This window comes from Lytechinus pictus, chromosome 13 (assembly GCF_037042905.1).
Source record: "Lytechinus pictus isolate F3 Inbred chromosome 13, Lp3.0, whole genome shotgun sequence".
Classification (NCBI taxonomy): Eukaryota; Metazoa; Echinodermata; class Echinoidea; order Temnopleuroida; family Toxopneustidae; genus Lytechinus; species Lytechinus pictus.
This window is the reverse complement of record NC_087257.1, coordinates 19,975,206-19,989,222: the sequence shown is the minus strand read 5'-3', so window position 1 is coordinate 19,989,222 and position 14,017 is coordinate 19,975,206. Positions and strand designations below refer to the sequence as shown.

General features: G+C 36.3%; 1 protein-coding gene across 1 annotated transcript in view; it reads right to left on the bottom strand.

Moving 5' to 3' along the window:
* LOC129275119 (SWI/SNF-related matrix-associated actin-dependent regulator of chromatin subfamily A-like protein 1) overlaps positions 1 to 6,299 on the bottom strand; it is a 32,552-nt gene extending 26,253 nt beyond the window's left edge. The window contains exons 1-2 of the mRNA XM_064108204.1: positions 6,128 to 6,299; positions 739 to 1,332 (exon numbers count right to left, since the gene is read on the bottom strand). Coding sequence (XP_063964274.1) covers positions 739 to 1,306 — 568 coding nt within the window. The 5' untranslated portion in view covers positions 1,307 to 1,332; positions 6,128 to 6,299. The remainder of the gene's footprint in view (positions 1 to 738; positions 1,333 to 6,127) is intronic.
* Positions 6,300 to 14,017: the final 7,718 nt, after the last annotated feature.

Genomic DNA, 14,017 nt, shown 5'->3' with positions numbered 1-14,017 from the left:
TGCCATGGAAGGTTCTGTTAATAGCAAAAATAGTACATCATTCTTCAAAAAGCCAAAATCCAAAACTTAGCTTGTCTGAAGAAGTATGTCTTCATCATTATACTGTAAAAAATTTGAGTTGTAAAGTTGAATAGAAAACAAGAAACAACGGTTTCTTTGACCCAAGTTTTTGCAGACTGCTAGGAAGTTTCATTGAAATTGCACAGTGTGCACATCTCTTGCTTGAGTGAATACAAACTTCTAAAAAAATGTTGTTTTCTCCTTATTTTCTGAAGCTCTCACTTTGTTTTCTCAGCATTCAATAAGTATTTGAGTGAGTTATTGTCGATCAAGTTTGACAAATCATATATCATTTTAAAGCTTAGGATGTGCTTGTTCAAACTCAATAACAAGTGTAACGCCTCTGGCTGTCTCGCCTGCATTACGCGAATTGATATAGGAGCTGTGCGGACTTCGAAAACAACTATTGAATAATAATTCACCGCTGCAGGCCTGCAGCCATCGGAAAAGCGGCGCCTATAGTCTCGCTCTGTTTATATACAGGCGAGACAAAAATCTCAAAATTCATTTTGGGCAACTTATTGTAGGTTTTGGGTTGGCTGGTCACAAGTATAAAATTTTGAGTTCTTTGCTTTAATAGTATATTCTCAATGAATTGTGGATATTGATATCTAATCATAGAATCTTTTGAGAAGCAAGCTCACCTAATGTATGATACTGATTGATCGAATTACTCACCTGATGGCTTCAACACATTGTTTGATGACCAGCTTGGCATACCACCGCTACCACGACCACCACCTCTATCACCGTTGCTCCACAAATTGACCTTACTTTGACCTTGATGTGCTGGTTTAGAGACATTAACTGTTTTGCTACTACTGGTGCTTTTTACTCCACTGCTGTTAGTGTTGCCATAAAACTGAGTGATAGTCTTTTGGGTGGTGCCTGTGGCAGCCACTGGTTGTTGCACCTGGTATGGTTTTAGAGGTTGTTCATGCTGATTAGGTTGTGGGCTCTGTGGGATACTCATAGCATTGGATTGGATGCAACTATTGTTTGTTGTTACACTTGTTGCAGACTGTTCATAGCTTCTTTGTTTTGAAGTCATATCAGATGTATCTCCATTAATTGGCTTTGAGGTTAGACATGACGGCCTCCACAACTTGTTGCTAGAGGTTGTTAGAGTTGCTGGGATAGATGATGCTTGCTGATTTGCTCTTTGGGCCCTTTTTTCCAATGCTTTCCTTTTGTTTTCTTCTATCCTTCGTTTCTGTTCTTCTGTCAGTCCTCCAGTTGCTGCCATTTTGTTTCTCCAGAATCGCAATGGAACTAAAGGAAACAATACATACAGGCTTGAATACATATCACGACACATTGACACAATCTTATTGCAATTTAAATTTTGATTAAAAAATAACAATTCCAGAAAGGAAACAATATTTTTTCCTTTTTTTTAAATATTTTTCACAGCCATACCATGGATGGAAATTCAAGAATAATTTATAGAAAATAATTTTTGAAAAATTTAAAACCTTGCCAGGCATGATGAAAAGTAGACCAAAACCGCTGAACTACGTTGGCTCCACTCACATGATAGTAAAATGTCAGAAATTGTTGAATAAATCCCCAGAAATGACGATTATTCCTGTCTAGATGAAAAGCACCCACTACTAAAATTTGGCATGGGGGCTTGGCTTACATGATTTCATGCATGCATAACTAGCCCCATTGAAATCAAATATTGGCCTGGGGTGGTATTCTGGAACACCGTTATAACTTCTGTCATAAATTTCATCATTTCTCTCCGAGATGTGACACCGCTATGACTGTCACATATCGGTATTCTGAACATTGTATTTTCCTTGTCATATCTCTCTAAGTTCCCACCCATCTGTTCGGAGGCAAACAAATCAAAATCACCATTAGTTCCCAGTGGGAGCCCTTCTAACCAATAGGAAGGCCCGGTGGCACATGAGACGTATCCTCAATACAGGAGCTGGCATCGCTTAACTGCACATATATCAATGAGCTTAATTACAAAGAAAGACAGGGAGCTGCGAAGGATTTTTAAAAGAGATAGAAAAAAGGGAAGAGAAAAAAAAGGAGGAATTAACATGTAGGGTCTTGCTAATTGTAGCATGAATAAAAACTTTTGAAAATAGTCATGGATGATGAATGAAACTAATACCACAATCTAATCTAAATAATCCCATTGTATGCTTGACATTTAGTCGGCAGGGTATCATGATATTTGGTACTAAAAGATATGACAAAATTTATGACTGCTAGACCTTGTCATAAGTTTGGTCATTTCTTCTATATATATATTTGGATTATGCGCATTTAAGAGCCGCATATTTTTGATGCACACTAAAGAGAAGAGACAAAATTTATGACAATTTTTATGACATAAGTTATGACATCCACCAGAATACCGATTATGTTATATCTCTGAGAAAAGACAATGTTCAGAATACGGCCCCTGGTTCCTAAAATTTAGAACAAGGCCAATAATACATTGATTTCAATGGGGCCAATCATGTATTCATGAGGTCAAATCTAAGACCCCTATGGACCAATTCCCACTTTAATTTGGGTTGTGGGAGTATTTCGTCATGCTCTACCAAAATATGGTATCAAAAACGCTGACATGCAAAGAGGGAAAATTGATGTCACTCTCACTCCATTGATCTCTAGTCTTAACCTACTACATTTGCACTTGCATGCTTTATGTTAACTTTCTGCAGCTGCACGCACAACTTCATATTTCCTCTAAACCAAAATGCCATTTTGAAGAACAATTTATAGATGAAATTATTATTTAACAATTAATAAAATTTGAAACGATTAGAAATAATTGTTATCAATTTTATTAATTGTTAAACAATACTTTTTATCTATAAATTGTTCTTCAAAACGGCATTTTGTAACATCGCTTATCAAAGCTACGTCATAACGAAGCGGTTCAAGGGTCAAGCCTATTATATTTGTTGTGTTTAGATCAAGGGATTTACATGTGATTGGTCTGGTAAGATACCTCTCATTTTTTATATTTATACACTCGGCAAAAAAAGTTCTTGGACACTTATAAAAGTTAAAATATTATATAGATATTTGATTAAAGGCAAATTATTGTATGTCAACATGACCAGACAATATTCCTCTTCCAGTATGACATGACATTTTCATGTGAACAGTCATGCATGGGTGATTAAATGCTTTAAACAATAGCAATGTCAGTAAAAGAAAATTGCAAGAAATGGATCAGTCAGTACATGGCTGGTTACAGGCATTAAACAATAGCAATGTCAGTAAAAGAAAATTGCAAGAAAACGATCAGTCATTCTTTCAGTTGTGAAAGTTTGTGTGGCATGAATATCCATTAAACGATAAAAGAAAACTTAAAGTCAAATACCACTCTAAAAGTGAAGAGAAAGTTATCCACCTTGGATGCATCACTATTCCACTGGAATTTTAAGTCAAAGTTAGTCGATAAAAAAAAGGGTCAAATTTCAGTATCTTGGCATAAGCAAAAGAAAATTATCCTTATCCTATCTTCTGCAGGGTTGGTGGCCCTAGGTCGACCACTCCTAGGGCGGTCTCTAACTTCAGTAGCCAAATACCGCTGGTTCAAATTTGAAATTGTTGTTGGTGAAACTTGGAAATATCGAGCCACTTGTCTAAATGACTGCCCAGACTGCAACATTTCTATTGCTCTTGCACACTCTTGGTTGGAAAGCTTCATCTTGAAAGTGAGTGTCCAAATGATCCATCTCATTTTGCATCTTATGATGCATCCCTAAGCATTCAATTCAAATGATAACCACCTGTTGAAATTGTTGAATGTATGCCTACAGGATGGCCATGATCATTAGCCATTTCTTGCAATTTTCTTTTACTGACATTGCTATTGTATTGTTTAAAGCATTTAACCACCCATGCATGACTGTTCACATGAAAATGTCATGTCATACTGGAAGAGGAATATTGTCTGGTCATGTTAACTGACAATAATTTGCCTTTAATCATATCTATATGGAATATTTTAACTTTTATAAGTGTTCAAGAACTTTTTTTGTCGAGTGTACTAACAGTTTTTTCGTACCTTCATACGCATTAGGCGTATGAAGGTGTATACAAAGATAAATAAAATCCAACAAATTTACGTGATTTCTAGCTTTAATTATGGACTTCCTAGGGAAATCCATCCGTGTTTACATGTCGATATGTCCCGCTTAGCCTTAGGCAAGTATGGGCATGATGGGGAGGGTATCCGAGGGTTTCAAGGCTTCGTGATCATGTAAAAGTATATCATATGTAAAAATATTTTTAAATATCATCACGGAGTCCTCAAGCCTCAAGGCCACGCTGCGCCTCAAGCCAAGGCTCTAAAACTTGTTAGTCTACTGTCTGATGCCACATCACATGCCCACAAACAATCACAAAATTTTGGCAAGCCAATGCACCACAAATAACCCCAATTAATGCACAATTCAAATCAATTCACAACAGTTTTCTCAAGTTTTCTCAAGCTTTAATGCCTGGTTACAGGCATTAAACAATAGCAATGTCAGTAAAAGAAAATTGCAAGAAAACGATCAGTCATTCTTTCAGTTGTGAAAGTTTGTGTGGCATGAATATCCATTAAACGATAAAAGAAAACTTAAAGTCAAATACCACTCTAAAAGTGAAGAGAAAGTTATCCACCTTGGATGCATCACTATTCCACTGGAATTTTAAGTCAAAGTTAGTCGATAAAAAAAAGGGTCAAATTTCAGTATCTTGGCATAAGCAAAAGAAAATTATCCTTATCCTATCTTCTGCAGGGTTGGTGGCCCTAGGTCGACCACTCCTAGGGCGGTCTCTAACTTCAGTAGCCAAATACCGCTGGTTCAAATTTGAAATTGTTGTTGGTGAAACTTGGAAATATCGAGCCACTTGTCTAAATGACTGCCCAGACTGCAACATTTCTATTGCTCTTGCACACTCTTGGTTGGAAAGCTTCATCTTGAAAGTGAGTGTCCAAATGATCCATCTCATTTTGCATCTTATGATGCATCCCTAAGCATTCAATTCAAATGATAACCACCTGTTGAAATTGTTGAATGTATGCCTACAGGATGGCCATGATCATTAGCCATTTCTTGCAATTTTCTTTTACTGACATTGCTATTGTATTGTTTAAAGCATTTAACCACCCATGCATGACTGTTCACATGAAAATGTCATGTCATACTGGAAGAGGAATATTGTCTGGTCATGTTAACTGACAATAATTTGCCTTTAATCATATCTATATGGAATATTTTAACTTTTATAAGTGTCCAAGAACTTTTTTTGTCGAGTGTACTAACAGTTTTTTCGTACCTTCATACGCATTAGGCGTATGAAGGTGTATACAAAGATAAATAAAATCCAACAAATTTACGTGATTTCTAGCTTTAATTATGGACTTCCTAGGGAAATCCATCCGTGTTTACATGTCGATATGTCCCGCTTAGCCTTAGGCAAGTATGGGCATGATGGGGAGGGTATCCGAGGGTTTCAAGGCTTCGTGATCATGTAAAAGTATATCATATGTAAAAATATTTTTAAATATCATCACGGAGTCCTCAAGCCTCAAGGCCACGCTGCGCCTCAAGCCAAGGCTCTAAAACTTGTTAGTCTACTGTCTGATGCCACATCACATGCCCACAAACAATCACAAAATTTTGGCAAGCCAATGCACCACAAATAACCCCAATTAATGCACAATTCAAATCAATTCACAACAGTTTTCTCAAGCTAGAAAAAAAAAACAGTAAAATTAAGAACTAATAAATCTATGTTTCTGAGACAGACCGAATTTCAATGCACCACCTCCTAAACTTTAGTTAGCTCCTCTGACCTCAAATAGGACAGCTCGCCTCAGCTCAGACTCAGATAACGCCGATACCCGTGTCCAATGGCAATGGGAGCGCGGTGGACGTTGGAAGCGCCCCAAGCTCACCCGTATACTCCAGGGTGTCATTCTCGCTGTCAGCCCACAAACTCATCCGGGGCCAGGCGGCGCATCAGCTGCCTGCAGGTTCGTATTTATTATCTCTGAATTGAACGATCTCATTTACTTAGCTATACTACTTACCCGTAAATTCGTCTCTTGTCTTCAAGATGATATCAATCTGTTGATTGCTTCATTTAAACTGTCATCAGGGACCGACCAGAGCCGTTTGAACTGCAAACTGGAATTCTGCCAAACCTTAGCTAGCAGTCGACGTAAATGACCGTGCGTGGTAATCCAATCACATCCCGTGTACTGTTAACTTCTTCTGTGTGTACTCTTCCGTAAGCCAATCAAATTTTTGGTTACATATACTTCAAACAAGCATTGCGCTGGTGATTCTATAGTCTGCAGGCACAGACCCCAATTGAAACTGATTTTTAAAAAGTGAATCTTCACACATCGACTAGCAATTAATTAGCACAAATGTCCGGGGGCAGTCAAATGTATTGCTGTACACGTACACATGCGTGAAATTATTTCCAACACCCCCTAAACGAGTTTTTTCTCTGTGTGCAAAATAACCCCCTAATTTGGATTTAGACCTAAAAACATGACTGTCTATTACTAGTATTTGAAAAGGATGTGAATCTTTCTACAATAATAATGGGAACGAGAATGATGGGGGGGGGAGAAATCTTTTAATATTTTGCTTTGAAACTGGGTTATTTAAGCACGAATTATATAAAGAACAGGCTGCGTAGCTTTGACAAAGGAACGGGACATCTGGCCAAGGGAACAGGATTAAGAATTCATAAAAAAGGATCATATCTCATAACAGGCCTAATGAGAGCGCGAAATTTGTTGATACAGTGTATAAGGCCTGAAAACTATATAAATGTATATATAAATATATAAATATATATATATAGAAAGGGATCTTTATACACGAAGAGAATATATACCTGTTGGTATAGGTCTACTTCAAAAATCAAATAATGCGAGCACGCAGCGCGAGCTGAAAAATTGTGATATTCAGACCAATTATAAAACGATACATTTTACATGAGAGCACTTTAAAAAAAATCAATTTGTAAAGCAAACAAAATCATAATGAAAGCTCGATCGATGTCCTAGCTGAAATTCGTTTTGTATATTGACTTAAAGGTCAAGTCCACCCCAGAAAAATGTTGATTTGAAAAAATAGAGAAAAATCAAACTAGCATAACGCAGAAAATTTCATCAAAATCGGATGTAAAATAAGAAGGCTATGACATTTTAAAGTTTCACTTATTTTTCACAAAACAGTGATATGCACAACTCAGTGACATGCAAATGAGACGGTCTATAATAATGTCCGTCACTCACTATTTCTTTTGTTTTTCATTGTTTGAATACAATATTTCATTTTTTACAGATTTGACAATAGGGACCAACTTGACTGAATCATATAGTTTAAGCAATGCTATTTCATGTTCATGGATGAATCAATCGTTATGTTTCACTTGACAATGAGGAGAAAATTAGAATATTTCATATTTCATGTAGTAAAATAAGAAATAGGTGAGTGGATGACGTCATCAGTCTCCTCATTTGCATACCGACCAGGATGTGCTTATAACTGTTTTGTGATCGAAATTAAGCAAAACTTTGAAATGTCATAACTTTTTCTTTTTTTTTCACTCCGATTTTGATGAAGTTTTCAGTGTTTTGCTTGTTGGATTTTTCTCTTTTTATTCAAATCAACTTTTTGTTGGGTTGGATCGACTTGTCCTTTAAAAACTGGATATTTTAAGCACTATTTCAGTCGATTGAGCAAGATATATGTAGGCTATATCATCAAACAGGCAATGCAAGCGCGAAGCGAGAGCGATTTTTTTTTTCAATTCTAAAATCTGCACTCACATTACTTAATTCACTCGCCTTCTTCCTTTTATTTTCCCCTCCATCTTTTTTCCTCAAGTTTTCCTTCTTTTTATTTTTCCCACCTAGCTTTCTTCCCCCTTTGTTTTTTTCTCTTTTTTGCGCCGCCAATGGGGGGGGGGGGGTTCTTGGGGTCCCTGGATTCGCCCATGTATGACTGTGATGCGGCGGGGTCTGAACCATTTTTGAAGAGGGTGCTGCTTTGGGGAAAAAAAGCAAAATGAAGGTGTTTTGGGTCATCCCCCCGGAAAAACCCAGGTTATTTATTGTTCCAAAATGAAAGTGATTTTTGGTCAAACGACGTCTACATGCAGCATAACAACTTGATTTCCAAGGGATGCTGCGTATGTCGTATAGTACCCCTGGAAATTAAGTTATGCTAAACTTCAGAGTCGCTGATGAGCCTAATTAGGGTGAAACAGTCTGTACGACTAGCTTAGTTAAGCAATCCAACCAATAAATTAGTTATGCTAAACTATACATTTATACCAAGTGTTTAAAATCTTAAACAACAAAGTTTAAATTCAAATATTTAATAATCAATAATTTAAGCATGTTTTTTTTAACTTATAAAAATGCAGTTTAAACAACTATTGTGCGATTCACATAGTAAACGTTGTTTAAATTATCTTTAACAGTATATAATAATAATAATATAGGGTATTTATATTGCGCACATATCCACCTTGTTAGGTGCTCAAGGCGCTCCTATATTAATCGGCTAAGCTAGGCGTTCATAGCGCACACAGCTTTTTAAGGAATAACTTCCTACCGGTACCCATTTACCTCACCTGGGTTGAGTGCAGCACACTGTGGATCAGTTTCTTGCTGAAGGAAATTACGCCATGGCTGGGATTCGAACCCACGACCCTCTGTTTCAAAGTCCGAAGACTAATCCACTGGGCCACAACGCTCCACGTGATAGCCTATAAGCCTATTATAATACTATATACTCAGCTTAAAATTACAATGAACGTATAATCAGCTCTGTATACATACATCTTTCATCTGTGGGTACGTTGCAGATAATTCGGGCAGATGTCTGTGGCGGCTTTAAAGGTCAAGTCCACCCCAGAAAACAGTAGATTTAAATAAATAGAGAAACATCAAACATGAATAACACTGAAAACTTCATCAAAATCGGATGTAAAATAAGAAAATTATGAAATTTTAAAGTTTCGCTTATTTTTCACAAAACAGTTCTGTGCTCAACTCAGTGATATACTGAGAGAGTCGATGATGTCACCCACTCACTATTTCTTTTGTTATTTATTGTTTGAATTATACAATATTTCAATTTTTACGAATTTGACAATTAGGACCTCCTTGCCTGAACCACAAAATGTTAAAATAATGGAGATCCACGTGTCCAGGGAGGAATGAAACTTCGTTTCACATGACAATGATGAGAAAATCAAACTATTTCATATTTCATATAATAAAATACAAAAGAAATAATGAGTGGGTGATATGTCATCAGTCCCCTCATTTGCATACCGAACAGGATGTGCATATAACTGTTTTGTGAAATTAAGTGAAACTTTAAAATATCATAACTTTCTTATTTTACATCCGATTTTGATGAAATTTTCAGTGTTGTGCTTGTTTGAATTTTCTCTTTCTATTCAAATCAGCTTTTTGTTGGGGTGAACTTGTCCTTTAAAAAATGGCAATCCACAGGTAAATGACGAATCAGTTGAATCGAATAGAAATTATTGAACCTCATGGCATCAACCAATATTCTGTTCATTGAAAAACGGACAAAATACAAAAACATGTGTACCATTTTCATTAACATGAGTTTTGAGGAAAAGAAAAAGTAACAAAAGTACAGGGGCGGATCCAGCTTCCGCCAATAGGGGGGGGGGGCGAAAAGTTTGTTTCACCGGCCATATTTTCCCCTATCGGCCGCTCAAAGTTGATTTTTGTTTGTTTCTTTGAAGGGGCCGGTTGTCCCAGTGGCGTAATGAGCCAAAAAAAATTGAGGGGGCTCGATACGGTGTATCGCTTAAAATTAAGAACTTGCGAGAGAGTGAAGCAAGCGAGCAAAAAATTCGACATTCTAATTAGAAAAATCAGTTTGTGATAGATTTTTACATAACACTTGGAAAATAATAGGCCTATATTTCACCATTATCCCTTTCCTTTTCTCTTTTTTTTCTTGGTCGTGAAAAATTGGAGGGGGGGGGCAAAACGCCCATGTCATAACAGTCATTTCTTAGCTTTATTCTTATAAAACAACATAAAAGTGTAATAATCTCATAAGCCCTATTTAATTAGTGCGAGCGCGATATGAAACTTGTCGATATTTTTCTGAAAAAGGAACAATTTAGTTATTTAGGAATTCATGAAAATTTTATTATCATATTTATTAATGTAATAAGCCTAATGGCTTCTATACCTCTGTGCTAAGAAAAATTCACACAGAAAAATTGGAACTCCTCTTGTTATATCACCATCATGGGATTAATTTAGTGAGTGAGTGAAATTTGTTGACAGTGAGGCCTGAAAACCGGATATAAGCACTTTTGTAAATATGAATAGGATTCATGAGTTGATATTTTGTAAATACTAATGCAAGCGCAAATCGCGAAACGAAATTTTTGATAAACTGTCAGAAAAGGGGGATTTTAAAAAGTTTGTTATATAATTAATATGTAAAGAATCTTATGGAATAAACAAAGACAATATGTAGGCCTACTTGGCAAATCAAAATAATGCGAGCGCACATCGCAGAAAGCTGCAAATGATATTAACAACATAAAACGGACATTTTACAGAGCACTTAAAAAATCCTTTTGTAACAAAAAAAAAAAAAAAAAAAAATGAAAGCTCGATGATGTCAGAGCTGAAATATGTTTTGTACATTGAATTCAAAACTTGATATTTTAAGCTATATATCAGCCTATTGAGCAAGATACAGTGGCGTACCTAGGATTTTTCACAGGGGGGGGGCAAAATTGGCCGCCCAAAAATTTGACAAGAAAAAGAAAAAAAAAAAAAAAAAAAAAGGGGTCATCAATACAAAATAAAGATTTTCGTACCAGAAAAAATTTGACAAGCAAAAAAAAAAAAAAAAAAAAAAAAAAAAAAAAAGGTCTTCAAAATCTCGTCAGGGGGGGCAGAGTGCCCCCCCTGCCCCCCCGTAGGTACGCTAGTGGCAAGATATGTATCTCATCGAACAGGCTATGCGAGCGCGAAGCGCAAGTTTAATATAGTGACATGAAATATTTTTTTATTTTTTCATTTTCCAAGTCTTCCCCTGATTATTTTATTCATTCGTCTCCCTCCTCTTATTTTTCCTCCTTTCTTTAATAATAATAATAATGCTCAATTCTTGTATAGCGCATCACACATAGCATAGCATGTCCCTATGCGCTTAAAGAAGAAATAGTGTAAGGTAAGAATAAAGTAATATATTGGACCATTAGTTCAAAGTTGGTATTTTATGCATTGAATAGATATGTTTTAAGGGATCTCCTGAACCTGCATAAATCACATGATATCTCATTGAATTAGGTAAAGCATTCCAGAGGACAGCAGAGACATGAGTAAAAGCACGCTCACCATATGAGCCCTTCTTTCCCCTTCTTTTTTTCTTTCTTTCCCCCTTTTTCATTTTTTTGCTCCGCCGATAGGGGGGGGGGGCACCTGGATCCGCCCATGAAAGTAGACGCGATTTTCAATCATTAAAAAAATATACAAACATGTTCACATTAAGGACATTACATACAAAATACGGGGGCGCTGTAAGGCTTTCATGTACAAAAGCACTTTAAAGTCACAAAAAGTTCGTTGAATAGAATTCACCCAATAATGTCTTCTGTTTACTGCCCTTCAGGCTTCACCCCCCCCCCAAAAAAAAAGAATGCATGAAAAAGAAATAAGAAAGCGTTTCGCAATATGAAAGACATAACACCTAGCTTAAGAAGAACTTCAGTGAACAAAATGCAAAAAAAAAAAAAAACTGAGGTGATATACTTTACAACTTAGGAGCATTTCATTTTGAAAAAAAAAAATCCTGTGGGATTTTTTGGGGGCCGGTGCACTGCACCCCTACATAAAGTTCATATAGCTGTAGAAAGGAAAGGACGCTAATTACCATACATCAATTACAGACGGAAAATTTTGAACATGAATAAAAGGGGCATTTATCAAAAGTAAATATGGCATATTATATCAGATGATCAGAGGTGAAAAAACGGGCTTACTGCATAAGAGGATGGAAAAGAGCTAAAGGGGGCAATAATCACATTTTTAAAGGGATTATACGATTAAAAGATGCACTTATAAAAGGGAAGCTATAGAGCATGCTAAAAATTAATAAGGAAATCGGGCAAGTGACTGAGCATCAAAAGAGCGTAAATAAGAAGGGAAATTAATACGAGAATGGGCGCTAGAATTAGGCAATAAGAGACACTCATCAACATATAAAACGAGTCCTTCTAATTAAGGTGAAGGGGCATGCACTGAACACATTTTGTATAGGCCGGGCATGCATTTTCTTGGGTAAAAAGGGGCACCTTATTTTTAACGCTGAAAAGTTGGAGTGGCACTGTGCCCCCTGCCAAAGGGTCGCCGCTCAGCGTATTTGGATCACATTTAAAATGACAAACACGGAGGCAATCTTTATACTTTCTCGCCCCAAGACTCTCATTACCATATGGAAAATTCACACAATTTTTTTTTTAAAGAAAAGAAAAGAAAAACTAAACTCAGCAACCTTACATGATGCACAGTTTCTATACTTGGACCTCTTTGGTGACCTATATTTTGTCTCGATATTATATACGGGATAATATCATTTCAAGATATAAATTATTTTCTCAAAATATACTTTTTTTTAATTAAACAAATCAAATTATAAGTTAAATTTCATCCCATACAATAAGAAGGTGCTATCCACATTTTTCGTACTTAAAGGGGTATCTCCAGGCTGAAGCAAAATGCTGAAAAATTTCATCCGAATCCGATAATAAAAGTTATTGATTTTTAAAGCTGAGCGATATTATGGGAAAGCAGTTATGCGCATCGTTACGATCATAGTCATTAGGAGGGCTGATGATTTACTTTTTCTTATGTTATTACATGAAATCCTATTTTTTTTCATTATTTCATACTATATATGTCTCCCTTGAGTTAAAGCAATTATTAAAATGCATTAAATCAATCCTCAATTAAAATTCCCCCCCCCCCTTTTCTTTTCTTTTCTTTTCCTTTTAATTTTGTATATGCGTTTGTATTGTAATTGTGTATATAATGATATTCAACGGGCTGTGAAATAGTTTTATATGGAGAGCGTACTAAATGCTGGTTATTATTATTATCATCATCATCATCATCATCATCATTATTATATTTATTTATTTCTTAGTGGACAAACTTTGAATGTTCATAATTTCATATAGCTTAAAATACAAAAGAAGACGTTGGGATATGACATCATCGGTTAGGTTATTAATTGGATATGGGATATTCACAAAGACATGCATATAACTGTTTCACCGAAATAATGCAATTCTTATTGTTATTCCTTTCCCGATTTTGATGAAATTTTCAATGGTACATTTGTCTGATTTTTCTTTATCTGTTCAAAATCATACTATTTTCAGCCTGCATGATGGGGTACCCCTTTAACAGAAATGTTTGACATATAGGGAATCAATTCATCAGGTGCAGATCGTACGTGTGGCCCGGGGGCCTATATATATCCACGAAAAATTTGCCAAAAAGAAAGAGAGAAAGGAAAAAAAACAACCTTCATTTGGGATTGATTACCTTTTGCTTTGCGTTTAAGAGTGCATGTCCGGCTTTTTCGCTAGTCTATTAAAAAAAAAACCAACCCCTTTAGAAAAATTATGGATCAGCCGTGTACGTCTGCATGCAGTGGCGTAGCTAGGATTTTTTTCCTGGGGGGGGGGGGCACTGGGGGGTCCTTGCTTTTTCAGGGGGGGGGGGCCACCATTGTTTCCGGTGTGTGTGTCACAAGGGCGGATCCGACTTTCGCCAATAGCTAGAGGACGGGGCCCGAAATTATCTTCACCTATATTTTCCCCGATCAGTTACTGCAGTTTTATTCTTATAAAACAACATAAACATGAACAAATCTCA